Raw genomic sequence first — 21,582 nt, 5'->3', positions numbered from 1 at the left:
TGACATGCTGCGGAAAATATGGTACTGTACAATGCATGGAAACTGTTGCGAATCTGCAGCGTAAAATCTGCTGCGGATCCTCAGCCAAATCTGCAACGTGTGCACATACCCTTATAGAATAGACACTTACAAAGATAAAAATGAAACGTGAACACACTAATATGGGCAAAGTTACCACCATATATGAAGTAATGTGGTTTAAGTATAATAAACATTCAAGTCAAACAATAAGGAATACAATGTATGTCTATGGGTCTAAAAGACCTTTCACATGTACAGTACAGACCAAAAGTTTGGACACACCTTCTCATTTAAAGATTTTTCTGTATATTCATGACTATGAAAATTGTACATTCACACTGAAGGTATCAAAACTATGAATTAGCACATGTGGAATTATATACTTAACAAAAAAAGGTGAAACATCTGAAATTATGTCGTATATTCTAGGTTCTTCAAAGTAGCCACCTTTTGCTTTGATGACTGCTTTGCACACTCTTGGCATTCTCTTGATGAGCTTCAAGAGGTAGTCACCGGGAATGGTATTCCAACAATCTTGAAGGAGTTCCCAGAAATGCTTAGCACTTGTTGGCCCTTTTGCCTTCACTCTGCGGTCCAGCTCACCCCAAACCATCTTGATTAGGTTTAGGTCTGGTGACTGTGGAGGCCAGGTCATCTGGCATAGCACCGCATAACTATCCTTCTTGGTAAAACAGCCCATACACAACCTGGAGGTGTGTTTGGGGTCATTGTCCTGTTGTCCTGTTGAAAAATAAATGATGGTCAAACTAAATGCAAACAGGATGGAATAGCATGCCGCTGCAAGATGCTGGGGTAGCCATGCTGGTTCAGTATGCCTTCAATTTTGAATAAATCCCCAACAGTGTAACCAGCAAAGCACCCCCACATCATCACACCTCCTCCTCCATGCTTCACAGTGCGAACCAGGCATGTAGAGTCCATCCGTTCACCTTTTCTGCGTCGCACAAAGACACGGTAGTTGGAACCAAAGATCTTAAATTTGGACTCTTCAGACCAAAGCACAGATTTCCACTGGTCTAATGTCCATCCCTTGTGTTCTTTAGCCCATACAAGTCTCTTCTGCTTGTTGCCTGTCCTTAGCAGTGGTTTCCTAGCAGCTATTTTACCATGAAGGCCTGCTGCACAAAGTCTCCTCTTAACAGTTGTTTTAGAGATGTGCCTGCTGCTAGAACTCTGTGTGGCATTGGCCTGGTCTCTAATCTGAGCTTCTGTTAACCTGCGATTTCTAAGGCTGGTGACTCGGATAAACTTATCTTCAGAAGCAGAGGTGACTCTTGGTCTTCCTTTCCTGGAGGCAGTCCTCATGTGAGACAGTTTCTTTGTAGCGCTTGATGGTTTTTGTCACTGCACTTGGGGACACTTTCAAATTTTGCCCAATTTTTCGGACTCACTGACCTTCATTTCTTAAAGTAATGATGGCCACTCGTTTTTCTTTACTTAGCTGTTTTTTTCTTGCCATAATACAAATTCTAACAGTCTATTCAGTAGGACTATCAGCTGTGTATCCACCAGACTTCTGCACATCACAACTGATGGTCCAAACCCCATTTATAAGGCAAGAAATCCCACTTATTAAACCTGACAGGGCACACCTGTGAATTGAAAACCATTCCCGGTGACTACCTCTTGAAGCTCATCAAGAGAATGCCAAGAGTATGCAAAGCAGTCATCAAAGCAAAAGGTGTCTACTTTGAAGAACCTAGAATATAATACATCATTTCAGTTGTTTCACACTTTTTTGTTAAGTATATAATTCCACATGTGTTAATTCATAGTTTTGATGCCTTCAGCATGAATGTACAATTTTCATAGTCATGCAAATACAGAAAAATCTTTAAATGAGGTGTGTTCAAACTTTTGGTCTGTACTGTACATGTATATGTACTACAGAAGAAATTGAAATAACTACCAGCATGTAAAAAAGATAGTAGTTGTAAAAAAAAATGACAAAAGTAAACATACCTCTGCTGGTGAAATTGCATAACAAAATATATCTGACTACAGATTGGTGCTTACCCTCAACATGTGTTTCACTGCTGCTTCCTCAGGGGAGTGTGATATAATCCCTCTTTTTGTCCCTCAGTTACACAGATAGTGTACCAATAGATTGTGATTGATATATATGGATTTCCCTCATTCCTTCAAAAAAGTCTTACATAAATTACCTAAATTCCCCACTTGCAGAGGAGGATTGCATTGTGGTCAGAGGAATCACAGAGACCATTGCGGCTGCGCTCTGATAATGCACATGTCACTAAACGTGTGGTTGCCATCTTGGAAATGGGCAACTGTTCACATAAGTTAATCTAATGCAGCCTGATGCAGGAAGAGCACCTTGTGTGACTACTTGCATGGTCAGGGGTGAGTGCGTAGTATGCCAATCCAGAAGTAGCACACATGTCTACCTAATCTGCATCATAATCACCATATTATATACAGGGAAATCCCCATATTCCTAATCCTTATATAAGTGTGAACATAGATGGGTGATACTGGCCTAACTCGAATTCTGGCATGGCTCCTAAATTAATATACTGTGCAGGTTCGCATGTAGGGATAACCCAATGGTGCAAAATCCTTAAAATCAAACCAGTCCAAAGGTGATTATTTGAACAAATGTTTTACTATCTGTAAGTTACATGCAGTAGATATCGGTCCATCTCTTGTATTTTTTGTAATCTGTCAAGTGTCATTCAAAGTTTCAGAAGCAATTTAAGGTGATGTTAATGAGCTAACCTGCAGATCCTCTGCTATGATGAACCAGATGGTTATACCAGCCATCATAGCGTTGAATTTCCCAGTTAATATTATGTTGCGTGCCTATGAAGAAGTTAGAAGAAAAAGCCAATGTTAATGTGTGCAGCAGAAATAATGATTATATTGACAAAATCATCAACAATTCTAACTAACCACTTCATATTTAACTATTTAATTACGTAAAATATTACGATAATAAATGTATTTAAATTAGAATTATATATCTAAGCAGCACTGCAGTGTAATTATGTGAATATTTTAAACACTTGCATTTATGGTGGGACACATATTTGTATGGATATGTCCATCCTTACCTTTTTATTGATATGATTAAACACTCCCATTTTACACTAAATTCAATACAGTATAGTGATATGATAGAAAACCCTCAACAGGCTTTAAATCAAATCACAAATACTGGGTGGAAACATACAGGGAACGATTCGTCAATGGTTTTACACAACAAAATTGTCGTGAAAGCATTGAAAAAGTGCTTAATTTTTGCAGAATGCAAAATTGCGCAAAATTTTTGTCACTTACTTTTTTCATGCCACTTTGGATCAGCTACTCCCCCGTCAAGTTCATCAAAATTGCCAGCATTTTGGATGCCAAAAATGCTACTCCAGTCCGTGTCTGCAGTAGCATTTCTGGTGCAGCACCAAGAAGCACATGCCACTTTCTAGAGGCGCCATATTCATTAAGTGGCATGCATCGCTTCATGAATTTGGCTCCATCTATTTCAGCAAGATTGCCATAGCGCGAATGTGTGCTACACTAGCCTTGATGAATTGGCCACATAGAGTCATATGGCAGAGACATATTGTGACAGTGTATTTATAAATGACATTGGTCATCATGCACCATACTTCTTGAGATCTGTTGAGTCATCGGAAAAGGTGAGGAAGGATACATCTGTATATATGACTGTTTGGTTTATCAATGTGACTGATGCTGATAATACAGAGGAAAGGACTGAAATATCAATGCAGGTAACAAATGGTTAACCTCTTGCTACTGTTACACTGTAAGGGGGTCACAAAGACTGGCATATGCCCCTACCCCTCTAAGTGCATCCCGGTTGCTGCAATGTGTAAGGATAAGTTTATTTAGTTATTTAGTTATGTATATGTGTCTTCTAAATGTTTGATGTTATATGAACGTGTTGTACTACTGTGTATAGCAGGGGTGTCAAACTGCATTCCTCGAGGGCTGCAAACAGGTCATGTTTTCAGGATTTCCTTGTACTGCACAGGTGATAATTTAATCACCAACTCGTTATTTGTGTAGGTGATTAAATTATCACCTGTGCAGTACAAGGAAATCCTGAAAACATGACCTGTTTGCAGCCCTCGAGGAATACAGTTTGACACCCCTGGTGTATAGTGTTTTTCGATAATTAGATAGGGACAGTGTAGTACCTCAGTTGGGCCACAAGATGGTACATAATAAATAGTGGATTATAGGAGGAGTTTACTGGGATAAGGCAGGAACAGTTTCCTGGTTAGAGTCTGAGGGGCCTTAGAGCCTGAGCTACCCAGTAGCTCCATAACATTATAAGTGAGTAGCCCAGCCATCCAGGGCCCAGGAAGGCCAGAAGTACAGCATGTGATGGCAGTGTGGAGCAGAAGCGAGAGTAGAGGTCCTATACAGTACGGGGATGCAGGTCACTCATGTGACAGATCATCGCATGGGCTGATGCCCTCAGATCTGGTGTAAAATTGACTAGGGCACCCCCAAGCACAGTGAGTCTGGACAGGGAGGACGCTGTGATACTGCAAGAGGATGAACGACCCGGGCACGTACTGAGGACCATTGAAAAAAGGGCTGGGAAAGTAGAAAATGTGGAATGTATGAAACCCTATGCTGATGCTGTATCTGAAAAGGATGTGCTGCGAACAAAGGAAAGTAAAGTTTTACGTTATAAGTTTGAAATGGACTCTGTCTCTTTATATGCAACCACGCCAGAAGCAGAAATTCAGCCAGCCCGATGGGACCCTGACAGAAGGTGCAGAAGGTGAAGCAGAAGGTATGCCGCAGAGGGGACATTATATTCATGTGACGGGAGACCAGGGTTCTTAAAGCACATACTGTCAACCACAACTACAGCCCTGGCTCTCTCTCACAACACCATACTTAGAATAGGTGAGGAGGAAAACTATTGTGGTTTTGATAACACTCCTAAGCCAATGACTGGAATGGTGCATCTTTTATTAGGATATTTCCATTGTGTTCAGTATATTGAGGGATACTGCTATTTTGATAAATCAGCTGGAATGGATTGAATATCCACTTACATGTAAATCTCCAGATCTCTGCATGGAAAAGCCAAGTATAAATCAACCCAAACTTCAAATTCATTCTGAAATGAAAGGAAAGTTAATAAAAATATAGTGGACAATATAGACAGGTGATCAATATCCACTGGTCGATTCTTGATAGAGCATTTGGGTGCTCGATAGAGTACTGAGCAGTGCCGACTATCACAAGGTGGTTGAGTCCCTCATTTTAATCTGAGCAGTGCAGCTATATTCTCACTCTCTCTCTCATCAGTTGCGTGACTGCTTCATCTCTTTCTTGCTTATCGAGTACAGGTCTCCCAGAAAATTGCTCAACTGCTTCATTAACCTACATTATGCTCGGTACTTGAGTTGAGCACCCAAGCAGTCCGACATGCACAATTATAAACTGTGAACAAATGTGTAAGCCATGATCAACCTGTGGCTTTCAGACCTCGTTTTGGCCTCTACTACTTATGTTTCCACCCATTTTCTGCTGACAAAGATTGAATGTTGGGAGAGGGAGAAACAAAATAATCTTGTAGCTATGATGCCTTTAATGGCTAACAAAAATAAAATAAGTGATGTTATAAAGCAAGCTTTTGAGACTACTTAGGTTTTGTCAATCACATTGTTTATTATATCATATCAACAAGATTGTTATTGTGCTCTGATCCTCTGAACAATGTCTAAGCCTTTTGCTCTTGTGAGCTGGAACAAAGAGATCTTGATGGTCTACACCGAATCTGCTGAAGTGAGCCCACTGTAGTAAATATGGTGATTGAATATTGTCTATTACTATTATGTTTCCTTGAAAAATATTTAAAAATGCTGGAAATGAACAATGAATTGTAATAAATGAATACTGAAAGAAATTTAAGAGTGTTATGACATTTTTCTGCATTTCATAAAAAGCGATCACAACATTTTATTTTACCCAAAAGATGATAGCTCACCATGCAGAAAACAAGTCCTCACATAGCTCTCAAAAGAAAAATAAATAAAGTAGCAGAAACTTTCTTAATAAGTTCTGAATTTCTTATCCATTAATCTAAAAAAAGTATACAATTATACAAATGGTGTTGACATAATTGTACTGACCTGAAGAATGCTGCAAAAGCAACACTCCAAAGACATAGCATAATTCTGTTTTTTTCTCACTATTTCATCCCACTTGGAATAATTTACTTGTATTTCAGTATATAATATAAAAAATTGATTGGATTCATGAAAATCTACAACTTGTACTGCAAAAACAAGCCCTAATATGGCTACTGCGAGAGAAAATTAACATGTTAGGGTTGGAGGGTCACACTAAATATAAATTAAGTTGAAGTGCGATCGCAACCCAGGGTCCAACGTGCGGAAATGAAAAACGGCAGCGAGTCAACAATGGCGGAAGCATGAGGCAAGCGATCTTGAAAACACAGGGGGTTAAATGCCACCCTGTGTGAATAGACACTATCCAACTCTGTTAGCTTCACAGAAATACAGCTGTCCCTAGAAAGTACGGCGCGGCTGGATGCCACGCTAGTGAAAAGGGCGCTGTATGAAATCCCCTGTTACTTCACAGGTGAATGCAACCCTCTCAGGTGCAAGGAAACAGGTAGTGGACACAGTCACAGCGTATGCACACACACGAACTCCTCTCCGGAGGTGCCGGAATTCTAAAGGCTATACACCTGCCCTGAGCACACACAAACAAGTCCACACTACTGTAGTGTTAGACACACATATAACATAAATGATCTTAGCACACCAACGGTTGTACCAAAGATCCTTTTACAGACTGTGCCAATCAGACAGGACCTTGCTCGCGGGTCAATCTGGAGCCGGCACAGGACCTGAGCAGCTGACAACGGACCACCAATGAGAGGTTGCCACCTCACAAGCATGCTGAGTAGAGCGAATCCTGGACTTAATCTCAGGAATGACAGCTCGCTGTCGTCTATTATTAGTTACCATAGCTGAACCTGGAGAGGTAGCAGTAACAATGCGCACAGCCCAAGTCTGAGCAAGACGCTGAGACCGATGTCTTTGCTGAGCAGCATCTACTATGGTTGAGACTAAATGGGAGACTGCAGAGGAAGATAAGGCTTGTGATCTATCCTGTGCAGAGGAATAATCCTGATGCCTATTACAACAGTTATGGGTCTTAGGAGAAGATGATGAAAAGACAAAAAGGTGCAAAAATGAAAATTGGCTCAGCTGGGAAAGAGTAAAAGAGAACTGGCTAACTCTCCTGACTTGTATGTTCTAATAAATAATTCCATTGCCAATCATACAGCATTTCTAGAGAACTGCATGGTATAATTTCTGTTTTTCTTGTTGAATTATATGGAAATAATAGACTAACAGATGGCACGATTCCTTTTCTCAATGAGGTGTTCACACTGTCTGGGGAAACACACCCTGGAAAAAGGGAACGGTAACACCCAATCATTACAATGCAAAGTGCCAAGAAATTTTTCTCCAGAACTGTGTATCTTTCAAACAGACATATTAAGAAAGCTGATGGATTCTCTTTCATTTTGAACACTGCATGGGACCTTTTAGATGATTTAGACTTAATAAATATTATAGAATTGTAATGAATAGTACACAATTCATCTATATTGCCGATCAATAAATCTATAGGTTTAACAAATTTGGAACACACTAGTTAAAGAATCGTTTATACACCTTGACAAACACAATATACCAAGTGATCCATAGGCAGAAAGAGGTGTGGATTAGTGATGAGCGAATGGGCCTGGATAATGTTTTTTCCGAGCATGCTCGTGTGTAAGCCGAGTGCTTTTGGCGTGCTTGAAAACTACGTTCAAGTCCCTGCGGCTGTATGTCTCGCAGCCATAAGACATCAGCAACGCATGCAGGGATTGCCTGCCTGTTAGTCAATCCAGGCATGTATTGCACCTGTCTAACAGCTGCGAGACATGCAGCTGCGAGGACTAGTACATATTTTTTGAGAATGCCGAAGACACTGGGTTAGCACATGAACATGTTCGCTTAACACCTTATCTGAGCACGTTCTCTCATCACTAGTCTGCAAATCTAGTAATGTTCACATAACATGCTTGATCAGGGGGTATAATTGTTACTCAGCTATGCTGAACATATGAGCATCTTGCTACTGGTGGATCACTGCTGCACTCTCATTTCCTCCAGATCCAGATGTATCTGATATGCTTGAATGCAAAGAAAATAAATCCAGTGCTGATTGGCCATAGGGATAGCATGACATATCAATGTTATGCAATCTCTGAGAGAGCCAGTGCCGAAATCTGAGGTGAGTTTAAGAGTTTTTATTTTACTAGCAGGAAACATGAGGATTGCAAAGGTATTGTCCAAGCAGTGGACAACCCCTTTAAAAAAGATATGTAAAGATTATATTTTTATTTGGTATTCCCCTACAGTTTGGTCAGATTCATTCTTCTGTATTATTGTAGGTGTTATATTATGTTTAGGATAAAAGTTTTATAATTCTATCTACTGTCGCTACAGAGTTATCACTAGAGATCAGCGAACCTTTCAAGATTCGGTTTGGTTCACCGAATGTCCCGATGTTCGCCGAACATGTTCTCTGAAAAATTCGACAAATGTACCTGAATGCTATTAAAATCAATGTGAGGCAAAATCAAAAGTATATCCCACACCTTAACACAAAAAGCTTCCCATACAGCTAAAATTAGGGGCAGACACCATGAAAAGTGGCATCAATTGACCCACAGTAGAAATTTGCTAATAGCACAGCAGTCAGCCATGAGCCATACATGAGGTATCAGGGCCTGGGCCAGTATTTAAAGCTTTGAATTAAATTTCAATTAAAAGCTGGTGGTTAACGGAGTGGTGTAAACCTTCTTTGCTTGGATCCTTGATATCTCATGCAACAGCTCAAATTTTTTTTTCCCAGCCACGTTCAGGTGGCACAACTGCTACAGACAACACACATGAAGGCGACCCTACTTGGACTCTCCACATTTCAAAAAAATATTGTCACATACCAGTAAAGTAGCATCAATTTCCAAAGAGTAGGAGCAGCATAATGGACCTCTGACAACCCTCCCACAACAGGCAACCCACCAGATGGAGACTCAGACTTGGAGTATCCACATTTCAAAAAATTATCATCGCACACCACTTGAAATGAGCTAATTTAATTCTGATTCCGGAGCAGTTTTTCTAAAAATCGGCAAAAGTCAGCCAAAGTTTGGTAAATGACTGAGTTCAGTAAGGGCTTTTTCAAACATCAGTGTTTCCGGTAGTAACACTGGCCACAAAACGTCCCGCACATGTGCACACTGAGGACACACCTATGACATCCCTGTGTCATCAGTGAGACAAGTACCGATTCCTGGGAACCAACGATATTGCTCACGATGTTACCCTACACTGGGAGATGAAGTGAAGACAGCTCACATCATGGTACCCTGTTAGCGCTGCTGTCTTCAGGATTACCACTCTTCAGATTGTCTACAAGCGGGTTTTGATACTCCAGTATGCGCCCGTCCCTTTCCAGGAAGAGGAAACATCGGGCAAAAGTTACTCTTGCACCATGAATCTAACATAGTTGCAACCCAGTAGTCAGCACTATTTCTAACCCTAAGAATATGTGCATCATGTTGAAGATAGTACAACAAACAGGTGCTCAAGTGTCGGGTGCTTCCATGAGATCCAAGTCCATGGTGTGTTGGTGACGGGGTAGCACTCAAGATTGCTGATTACTCACTGGAACACAGTTTTAGTCCAAATGATTTGGATTAGCAAACAGGGCCTCCTGGCTGAAGCTCTATATTAGGACTAATGATTTTGAAGAGCAAATGGGGCCTCCTGATTCCTCACTGCAACACAGTTTTATCCCAAAGGATTTGGATGAGAAAATAGGGCCTCCTGGCTCAACCCCTTTATTAGGCCTAATGATTTTAAGAGCAACTGGGGCCTCCTGCCTTTTCACTAGAACACAGTTTTTTCCCAAATGATTTACAATTTCAAATAGGGCCTTCTGGCTGAACCCCTATATTAGGACTAACGGTTTTTATTAGCAAATAGGCCTAATATAGTGGTTCAGAGAGTATGCCCCAATTGCTAATCCAAATTGTTTGGACAAAACTGTGTTGCAGTGAAGAATCAGGAGACCTTACTTGTCGCCTAATATAAAGGTTCAGCCAGGAGGTCCTATTTGCTAATCCAAAGGCCACAATTACATTTACTGCTGACCTCAGTCAGTCCTGTAATGAAAGGCCTCATGGTATTTTCTGATAGGGATATCATTGTACAAAAGGTGCGAGGAAGTCAAATAGCTCACCTTTTCTTCGACAAAAGTTGAAACTCTCACCTATATCTTCAGCATGTATTGATATTCTGTGGATGTCAAACCCAAAACAGCAGTAAATTTAGGATATATTTTGCAGCATGTACATGAGATTTTTTTACAATCCTATGCACTTTGCTGGCATTGTAACACACAGCGGATTTTTCACAAGCAAATGTGCTGCAGGGTGTCTGCCTCATTTCCACACAATTGGAACTTAGCCTTATAATCTGAAGAATAGTGAATCTCATTACATTGACTCTTCTTAAAAAAAAAAAAGCAATTAGAGCTACAATAATTTGTCATCACCACGAAGGAATGGACAATTAACAATTATCATGTTAATGTGTGATTATGATATACATGGAAGTGGCACTAAGCTCATAGTCCTACATACTCAATCAGTGCCGCTGTGTGAATACTAGAAAAAGCTAGTGTTGATTTTTCTTTCAATATAAAGGTAAGGGATCACAATAAGTTCTAATGTTACACTGTTCTGTTATTACTCTATTTGAATACATTTAGGGCAAGTCTTGTGAGCAGTCTATAGTTTATATATTCGTATAATTACTGTATTATATGAGGTGTTGTTCATCACATTCATTTTCTTTCATGACTTAAACCATTCAAAAAGTTTCCAAAATGAGCTTCTGATAATTCAGGTGCTATGCATTCACAGATGCATAAATCAATATTTGCTAGGTAACCTCTAATGTGAACTTCTTCCCCTGATTTTACTTGCTAGTGTCTACGCATGGACAATTGTCTCTCCATTAGGCCACGTTCACACGCTCAGTATTTGGTCAGTATTTTACCTCAGAATTTGTAAGTCAAAACCAGGAGTGGGTGAAAAATGCAGAAGTGGTGACATTTTTCTATTATACTTTTCCTCTGATTGTTCCACTCCTGATTTTGGCTTACACATACTGATGTAAAATGCTGAATAAATACTGAATGTGTGAATGGGGACTAAAATTCTTGATCTTCAGAGGTAAAGTCTCCACCAACATGAACCCATGTGACATGCTGATAGACTATACTTGCAATCTAGGTCCCCAATATAAAATATGAGTGCTACCTTTTATACATATGATAATTCTCCAGCTTAGTGAAAGCTAAACTATAAATTTACAAAGACATTGAAATGAGTTTCAGTTGCTGAGAAGATGAAATCAGGCGATGAGAATGGTTGTGCAAATCACTAATTAGATGAGTAATATAAGCAAAAGCACAAAAGTAAGCGACAGCAATGTACTCTGCCCTACCTTTCTAGTCCATATATAATATACAGATACATTTTATGAAATAATATTTATGTTAAAGTAAAAAAAAACTGACAAAAGTTTGTGAAGACGGCAATGTAATAAGTCACTGACCTGGACTGTGGTGCAGATTATTAAGCAGTTTTTATTCTTCTTTTCTTGCCTTCTCTAGACTTGCAGCATTGTGTGTGTGTATCACAAAACTTTGTGGGTGAGACTAGATAGTCACTGAGTCAAGCTTTGGTATGGGGATATGGGCAGGGCTGGGGAAGGATTCATTTAAATATACAGCTCCAGACATGTACATAGGAAGTGTGATTCTCTGGAAATTGCTTACACCTCCCTCAGTAAAAGAGATGTGAAGATACTGTAGCAGCTTAGAAAACTCCTTGACTGATGAAGCTTCTAAAGCAAACGGGAACAAGGTAAGACATATTGTATCAGCTTCTGGACTCCAATATTATTTGACTTTTAGATATTGCCATCCCAAGTCTTCATTTCTGTAACCGACAGTGTAGAGTTAAATCTATGCCGATAGATTTACATTAGACCACAGAAAATAGGTTTACGATCATTACTATTGTACATGGTTATTTTACAAATTCTCGTAGTTACATTAGTACAAGCATTTTGTCAAGGTATACTTGTTTACCCAGACGGGTATCGACAGACATAGAGTTGATTTTTTTTTCCTTCGGGCAATGGAAACACATTGTGTGGTTAATGTAGACGCATCTATCAAAAGACGAATGTGGCAGGCACTTAGGTATTTCTATTTCGCACTTGGCAAAATATTAATTCACTGGTCTTGCAAAAGTTATATATACATATACTGATACATAAACTTTAGGGGCTTGTTAACACAACCATAATTTTGATCGCTCCAAATTATTATTGTTATAATTATTTATTTATTTATATAGCACCATTGATTCGAGCCAACCAATCCAAACACAAACATGTAGGTTTTGGGAGTTCTCTTTATTTCTTGGATACTAGACAGTGTTGGTCAGATGCGGACTGAGTTAGCAACAAAAGGTTCTTTGTTACAATTGTTTTTCAGGAGATTATGAAAAAGATATTTCATAGCAATTAGTTACCTATATTTTACTAGCAGCAGAAATGTATTCTATTTTTTCACAAATTGTTTAACCTCTTCATGATGCTGGCGTTTTTCCATTTTTTGTGTTTTCGATTTTGTTCCCTTTCTTCTCAGAGCTATAACTTTTTTTCACTTTTCTGTTTATATGGCATTGATTTTACAGGGGACAAGTTGTACTTTTGAATGACACCATTGGTTTTCCCATATAGTCCACAGGAAAATGGAAAAAAAATTCAAAGTGCGTAGAAATTACAAGAAAGTTCAATTCCATAATTTTTTTTTTGTGTTTTTTTTTTACTATAGTCATATGCTATGACCTATCATCCTGATGACCTGCCATTATGATTTTCCAGGTCATTACGAGTTCGTAGATACTAAACATACTATTCTTTTTTATTTAAGTGGTGAAAAACAATACAAAGTTGGCAAAAAAAATTGACGTCATTTTTCGAGACCTGTTGCGTCTTCATTTTGGATCTGGGGCTGGAAGACAGCTTATTTTTTTTGCAACGAACTGACTTTTTTATTGATACCATTTTAGAGGCAGATACGATGTTTTGATGTTTTCATAGCCTGTTATTACATTTTATTGCAATGTTGCAGCGACCAAAAAAACATAATTCTGGTGTTTTGATTTTTTCTCATAACGCCATTTACTAATTGGATTTTTTTTTAAAATATTTTGATAGATTGGGCATTTCTGAACACGATGATACCTAATATGTGTATTTTTAATTGTTTTATTTTGAATGAGGTGAAAGGGGGAGTAATTTTTTTAAATCCTCTTTTTTCTACTTTTTACATGCTTCAATGTTCTCCTTAGGAGACTTGAAGCTGCCATCAACTGATTGCTTGTGCTACACATAGCAGGGCTCTAGTCTGCTATGAATGCCGACCATTCTGCGGCACTCATACTAGAGATACAATAACAATGATAGGGGTCTCCTGCAGACCCAGGGGCACTGATGGGCGAGATTAGTGACACGCCTCTGGCTATCAGAGATTGCCAGCTGCATTTAACTTGTTAAAGTGAACCTGTCACCAGGTTTGGCCGATAAGAGATATGGCCACCACTTTTCAGGGCTGATATACAGCATTCTATAGTGCTGTATATCTGCTGTGATGCAGCGGTGTCCACACTATGCAGAGATGAGGCAGTGACCCAGGAAAGTTCAAAGTAAATGTTGGTTTAATGTCCAAAAACTTGCAAACAAAAGAAATGGTATGCTCCGGATCGCAGCTGGGAAACAAAACAGTTCATAAATACGTCCGGTTGCCGAGGGTGACTGCACCACTGTATTACGCTGCAGGGTGCCAGGAATTCCACTGGGCTCTGTGTTCCCTCCCGTAGGTAGTGCTCTTGCAGATCTATCTGCTTCACACCATGCAACTCCACACTGATACACCCAACCCTCTGCTGCAAGGGCTTTTCTGTAAACTGGAATCGGTGGCCATGGACCACTTACAAGGTCCAGGCTGGAGGTTACTAGCTTCCTGCAGTCCTTTTCAAATATAAAAGACCATACCAGGCTTTCCTGAACAATTCCTTGGCCAAATAACTTAACCATGTTCATGCTTACTTTTATTCTGTTTTGTGTCTCACAGGCATCATGCTGTGACCACAAGATACTCCAGCGGATCTAATACACTTCTGAGCGCATCCTAGTGGACACCTAGTGACCCTCGCAAATAACACCAGTCGCTGCCTCACATACTCCCCCTTCTGTTCAAACTTGGGGGGTTGAACATTTTCACAACACAGGGGGCCCGTGAAAGGGCATCCACATTTCCCTGTGATTTCACCGCCCGATGTTCCACTGAGAAACTAAAGTTTTGTGGGGACAGGAACCATCTGGTGACTGGAGCATTTGTATCTTTTGCGTTTCTCATCCAGATGAGGGGTGAATGCTCCATTACCAAATGAAACTGACGCCAGAGCAAATAGTAGCGTAGGGACTCCAAGGCCCACTTAAATGCCAAGCACTTCTCCACTACGCTATAATTTTTCTCTGCCACGGTCAGTTTCCTACTCAAGTAGGTGACTGGATGTTCATCCCCGTTCACCTCTTACGACAGCATCACACCTATGCCTATTTCTGAGAAATCGGATTGAACGATAAAGGTTTTCTTGAAGTCGGGGCTGATGAGGACTGGCTGTCCACAAAACGCCGACTTCAGGGACTGGAATGCTTCCTCCGTTTGAGGATTCCACCGGGCCATCACTGTCTTCTTACTTTTTTACAGGAACATTAGGGGTGCTGATTTCCCAGACAAAATTGGGTATAAACCGACAGTAGTACCCAATGATGCCAAGGAATGGCCTCACCTGTTTGGCACTTAAGGGTTTGGGCCCATTTTGAATGGCCTCAATCTTGTTTACTTGTGTCTTGATAACCTCGTGGCTGATCATGTAACCTAAGTACCGGGCCTCTGTGAGTCCTATTACGCATTTCTTGGGGTTTGCTGTTAACCCCGTGATTTGGAGAGACTACATCACTACTTGTACCTGGGACAGGTGGGTATCCCAGTCGGTACAAAAGATGGCTATGTCATCCATATAGGCCGACGCGTAATCTTGATGAGGCACTAACACACTGGGAACAATGTCTATGCTGAGCACAACCTGCCGTGGCTGAACGCGAATGGGAGACCGCCGAGGCAAACAAGGCTTGGGATCTACCCTCTGCAGCAGGAGAATCACAGCGCCTAACACCCGGGGCATGGAATAGAGGTCAAACTTAGAAATCTCATTTAATTTTCATTACAAAAACATAACAACCACCCTCACTCTGGGACTCCTCAATGACCCCCCAACTGAAGCATTTGCTTCTCTTCGGCCGCGATGGGCTGCCTACAGGCTTCTGGCACTCGTTATGGTTTCATCCATACCCTTACCCGGGACTCAGTGACGATGTCATGTTGTACCACAGAGGTCCACCCCAGCAGTTTTGAGAAAACGTCCGTATTCCGCTGCACCAGAGCCAGAGCTCCCCGCCTCTGCTGTATTGTGAGGGCATCATTTATTTTAACCTAACCCCCTGCTGGGTCCTTGGCCGGTGCCAGAGGGATCCCCATTGGCACGACCAAAGTTGCCTCCACGACCAAACTTTCCTATTCTTTCCAGGGCAGGTTGACATGGTATAGTTTCTTGGGTTTCCTTTTCCTGGGTTCGTACACTCTATAATTCACCTCTCCTACCTTCCCCCGTATCTCATATGGTCCTTGCCACTTGGAGATGAGCTTACTCTAGGGGGTGGGCACTATTACCAACACTCGGTCCCCTTCTTTAAAGGTACTGGCCATGGCTCTCTTATTGTACTTGCGACACTGCGCTGCCTGGGCATCCATTAGATGCTCTTTTACTATTGGCAATACTGCCGCAATCCGGTCCTGCATGCTCGCCACATACTCGATGACACTCTTATGTGGATTGGGCTCCTGTTCCCACGTCTCCTTGGCTACATCAAGCAGTCCCCTCAGGTGCCTACCATACAATAGCTCAAATGGAGAGAACCCCGTGGACACCTGCAATACCTTGTGGATAAGGAACATTAGAAAGGGCAGAAACATGTAGCAATCCCTCCCATCCTTGGGACCACACCTTTTTTAGCATGGTCTTAATAAATCTCTCCACCAACCCATCTGTTTGTGGGTGGTACACCGTCGTGTGTAGCTGTTTAATCTGGAGCAGCTTACATAGCTCCCTGGTCACCTTGGACAGAAAAGGAGTCCCCTGATCTGTAAGGATCTCCTTTGGCAGCCCATTGTGACAAAGCATTGCAAATAGCTTGCAGACTATTAGCTTGGCCGATGTGTGCCAGAGAGGTATCGCCTCTGGGTACCGGGTGGCGTAGTCCACTATGACCAGAATTTGTTGATGGCCATGGGTGGACCCTAGGCAAAAAATACCAATGCAGAATGTGCTTTGCATCTTTTTGGCCCCCAAGTGCCCTCCTAGCATATGGATGTGAGCCATGTCGAGTACCGCCCGATCATAGTGTTGGGGCACCACCAGCTGTTCAACTACCTCATCACGGATTTTGTCTACACAGTACAACAACTCCTGGTGTATAGCCATGCGAGGAAAAATTGTCTCAGCACACGGGTGCTGAGCTATCCCATTGATTTCAACCACCCATTCTCGTATCCGAGCAAGGGTGGGATTCTGGAGTTGAGCTATCCTGAACATACCATTGGACACCTCCAGCTCAGGGATTGGTGGGGTCTCCTCGACCTCTCCTGCCAATACCTCTAGGGGAAGCCTATCGGGGTTGCGCTCCGTCCCTATGTTGGCAACCCCTACGACAGGTATCCCTGACTCAGGATCTTTGGGTTCCGCGCTCTGAATAACATTTACCTTGGGAGGATTAACCCTGGTCTCCCATAGGGACGAGAACAGGGGCAAGTCTCTTCCCAACTCAGTGCCATTTGGAAGAGTCTTTACCACTTCCACCACATGTCTTATTTCCCCACATGGTGTGGAAAACATTACCTCTGCAGTTGGGTACTCCCAGTTATCCCCATGGATAAACACCACTACCACTTAACATCCATTAGGGTTGTCCCCGGCAAAAAGTGACCCATGAACCTGAGTAGCTGAGCTCCCGGAGTCCAAGAGAGTCTCCCGTCTGGTACCCATTGACGAGTACCTGGCACAGTTGGGGTTCGCTGCTGGCTGTGCCTTTAGTGGTGGTGTAGACAGGCTGGGCGTACATAGACACACGACGAGTCCACATAAACACAGGACTGCGTCAGAGGGCAGTTGACAGCCACATGTTCAGGCCCTTGGCACCGCCAACTCCTAATAGCTGAGACACAGGGAACCTTGGGGTTGATTTAGGGGACACGGGTCTGTTGTCACTCTCCTTTTGGGATACCCCCTCAGTACTGGCACTGGTCTGGACTGGCCCTAGTTGAGGGCCATGTACTTTTCCCAGGCTCCTGAGCTGGCGGGGCCTTATGTCAAAGTGGAGCAGTATCCCGTATAAAGTCCAGAGAGGCTGTATACCGCTCTACCAGACCAACCACCTGGTACCCGAGTCCCCTTGTCCCACCCAATGGTGTATGGCTGCTGGCAGAGCCCTCACCAGCCGTGCAACCACCACCCTCTCTACCATCTGGAGCAGGGTTAAGGCCTCAGGATGGATCCATTTTTTACCAGCTGCAGCAAGTCATATGCCTGATACCTGGCGGGACGAGACTCCACAACGGACCACTGGTACACTCGCTGAGCCCGCACATAAGTATTAATCCCCAGACAGGCAAGGATCTCACCACTCAGCTTCTCATAGTCCAGAGGATCTTCCCGACTGGGGTCCAGGTAAGCTTCTGGGCATCACCCATCAGGAAGGTGGCTACCACTTCAGCCCACTGTGACGTCGGTAAGCTTTCCCATTCTGCCGTATGTTCGAAGATGGTGAGGAAGGCCCCCATGTCATCCTCAGGACTCATCTTCCTCAACCATGTCCGGACTTTGTACCGGGCCTCAGAACTGATCGGGTCCCTGTGGAGTATGCCCCTCGTATAGCCGCAACTTGCTGCAGAATCAGCTCATTAGTCTTTTGCTGCTGCTGATACATCAATTGCAGTTGTAGCTGCTCTTCTTGTTGCCGCTGAAACTGCAGCCCCTCTTACTGCTGCTGCTGCGACTGCAGTGCCTTTTGTTGTTGCCGCTGATAAGAAAGGGCAAACTGCTTCAAAACTTCCTCCATTTTGTCAACTGACTTGAACTGTAGCATTGCAGGCTTAATCACTGACATGCAGCACGCTTTGGGGTATGCCTCAGTTCACACTGCTCCGCATTTTCCAGCTATATGTAATGCAGCCATGTCCACGCTATGCAGAGATGAGGCAGTGACCCAGCAAAGTTCAAAGTAAATGTAGGTTTAATGTCCAGAAACGTATAAACAAAAGAAATGGTATCCTCCAGATCGCAGCCAGGAAACAAAACAGTCCATAAATGCGTCCGGTTGCCGAGGGTGACCGCACCACCATATTACGCTGCTGGGTGCCAGGAGTTCGCTCCGCTGGACTCTGTGTTCCCTCATGCAGGTAGTGCTTTTGCAGAGCTGTCTGGTCTACACCATGCAACTCCACACTGACACACCGAATCCTCTGCTGCAAGGGTTTTTACCTAAACTTGAATCTGTGGCCATGGGCCACTTGCAAGATCCGGGCTGGAGGAAACGGACTGGCCCCACCACCTTCCTGCAATTCGTTTAAAAAATAAAAGCCAATACCGGATTTTCCTGAACAATTCATTGGCCAAATAACTGAACCAGGTTCATGCTTACTTTTATTCTGCCTTGCATTCCAGTGGATCTAATATGCTTCTGAGCGCATCCTGGGGGACACATAGCGACCCTCGCAAATAACACCAGTCACTGCCTCATACTGCCCCAGCCCGATCTGTAAGAGAAGAAAAATAACTTTTATTTACTCACCAGTGGTGACATCACCGAAGCTGCGCCCCCTGGTGGCATAAACTAAGATGATCTCTTCAGCCTGGGAAAATGCCAGCTGATTTTGCCACACTGAAGAGTTCATTTGAGTTCATGCTGCCAGGCGGCGCAGCTTCAGTGACATTACTGCTGGTCATCGAAGCTCCACTCCCTGCATTTCATTCATTCCCCAGTCGCTTACAGTAGGGAGCGGCCGCATTAGCAGCGCTCCTGGTTGTAAAATGTAAATGGCCCCAGATATAGATTACTGTGTGGGACTTGTCTGTACGGCAGACAGGTATGGGCATATTGCTGTCTTCGCTTGGAATGGCAAAAGAATAAAGATGGAAAAACTGTGTGTATTGTTTTATTTCATTAAAATACTTTTTCTTACTGTCTGTGTTTTATTAACCCTTTAACAACTGTGGGATTAGTAATAGATAGGTGTCTTATTGACACCTCTCCATTACTAAGCAGGCTTAATGTCACCTTGCAATAGGGAGGTGACATTAACCCCTCATTACCCCATATGCCAATGCTACAAGGCAGTGGGAAGAACTGGGCAAAGCTCCAGAATTGGCGCATCTAATATATGCTCCTTTTCTGGGCCCCTGCGGGCTGCTGTTTTTAGCCTGGGGGGCCCATATCCATGGCGCCTTACCAGGCTGATATTAGCAGCCCACACATGTGAGTTTTGCCTGGTTGGTTGTAAAATATAGGGGGGACCCCATGTCGGGTTTTCTTTCATTCTCCCTGGCTTGTGCTGATCGCCAGCCGAGCAGGGGAGAATGGATGACAGCCAGCTTCAGCACCACAAGCAGGGGACAGCGCTTACTGTAGCGCTGCTTCCCGGCGGTCGTCCGTGTGCTCCTGATGTGACACACGAGCGGCACACGACTGCCGTACATGTGACACACGGATATGCCAAGTGAGCACACGGACACATGGACACGGATAACTTTAGTACTGTATTCTCCAGTACCGGAATTATCTGGACGTGTGAAATCAGCCTAAGACAGTCCACAGGAAATAATCCTCCTGCTCTCAAATGTATCAAAATGTAGTTTCCGAACAGTGTTACAAATTACTATGAAACAACCGTCCGAGAGGTGATCAGAGATCATCCATTTGCATTATCTGGGAATATCTGTGCACCCATTAACAACAGTTAAATTAATCAAAACTTAACACTTTCACCCCAAAGTGTGTTTTCATCTTCCTGATCAGGCCAAATGTTACAATTCTGATCAGTTTAATTTTATGTGGCTATAACTCTGGAACGCTTTAACAGATCCTGAGAATTTTTCTTGTGACATATTGTACTTCATGATAGGGATAAAATTTGTTCGATATGACTTGCATTTATTTGTGAAAATATGAGAAATTTGGAGAAAAGTTTGCAATTTTCAAACTTTTAATTTTTATGCTCTTAAATCAGAGTTATGTCACACAAAATAATCAATAAATAACATTTCCCACAAGTCTACTTGACATCAGTAAATTTTTAGAAACAATTTTTTTTTTTGTCAGGAAGTTAAGGAAGTGTTAAAAGTTGACTACCAACTTTATTAACCCTTGAGGTGTTTCACAAGAATTAATGGAATGTGTAAGTAAAAAATTAACATTTAACTTTTTTAATTAAAATTTTACTTTCGGCCCAAGTTTTTTTATTTTTGCAGGGGTAGCAGGAAAAATGGCCCTCAAAATTTGTTGTGTAACCAACTGTTTGGGCATATGACAGAGCTCAAAAGGGAAGGAGCACCATTAAAGAGTGGAAACTCCAAAAAGTGGCCCCATTTTAGAAACTGGCCCCCCTAAAGGAACCTATCTAGATGTGGGGTGAGTACCTTGAGACCCAGGTGCTTCATACTAGTTTATAACGCTGAATGGGGAAAATGAAAGAATAAATAACATTTTCCCCAAAAAATGTTTTTTATCCCAAATTTTTTTATTTTCAAAAGGGTAAAAGGAAAACATGGACCTCAAAATTTGTTATGCAATTTCTCCTGAGTACGTAATTACCCGATATGTTGGAGGAAACTACTATTTGGATGCACAGCAAGGCTCAGAAAGGATGGATTGACATTTAGGAATGCAGATTTTGATGAAATGTTCTGCAGGTGTTATGTCGTATTTGGAAAGCCCCTGATGTGAATAAACAGTGGAAACCCCCCACAAGTCACCCCATTTTGGAAACTAGACCCATCAAGGTATATATCTAGATGTTTGCTGAGCACCTTCAAGGTGCTTCACAAAAGTTAATAATGTTGAACCATGAAAATAAAAAATAAAAATCAGATTTTTTCCCACAAAAATGTTCTTTTAGCCCCAATTTTTATTTTCACAAGGTTAACAGGGAAAAATGGAACCCAAAATTTGTTGTGAAATTTCT

The 21,582-nt window shown here is 42.1% G+C and overlaps 2 protein-coding genes across 3 annotated transcripts in view; one reads left to right on the top strand and one right to left on the bottom strand.

Annotated features, from left to right (window-relative positions):
* Window positions 1–11,867, bottom strand: part of DUOX1 (dual oxidase 1) — a 280,203-nt gene extending 268,336 nt beyond the window's left edge. The window contains exons 1-4 of one of the 2 annotated variants that reach the window (XM_069765805.1): window positions 11,763–11,867; window positions 10,381–10,436; window positions 5,094–5,158; window positions 2,779–2,862 (exon numbers count right to left, since the gene is read on the bottom strand). In XM_069765805.1, the coding sequence (XP_069621906.1) occupies window positions 2,779–2,862; window positions 5,094–5,157 (148 nt within the window). In that variant the 5' untranslated portion in view covers window position 5,158; window positions 10,381–10,436; window positions 11,763–11,867. The remainder of the gene's footprint in view (window positions 1–2,778; window positions 2,863–5,093; window positions 5,159–10,380; window positions 10,437–11,762) is intronic. The other variant, XM_069765807.1, reaches the window with a different exon arrangement.
* A 116-nt stretch (window positions 11,868–11,983) lies between these two features.
* Window positions 11,984–21,582, top strand: part of DUOXA1 (dual oxidase maturation factor 1) — a 92,206-nt gene continuing 82,607 nt past the window's right edge. The window contains exon 1 of the mRNA XM_069765802.1: window positions 11,984–12,073. The gene's annotated coding sequence lies outside the window, so the exon portion shown is untranslated. The remainder of the gene's footprint in view (window positions 12,074–21,582) is intronic.

Source organism: Ranitomeya imitator, chromosome 4 (assembly GCF_032444005.1).
Source record: "Ranitomeya imitator isolate aRanImi1 chromosome 4, aRanImi1.pri, whole genome shotgun sequence".
Lineage (NCBI taxonomy): Eukaryota > Metazoa > Chordata > Amphibia > Anura > Dendrobatidae > Ranitomeya > Ranitomeya imitator.
Note: the sequence above shows the minus strand (reverse complement) of the source record. Positions and strands in the feature narration are given on the sequence as shown.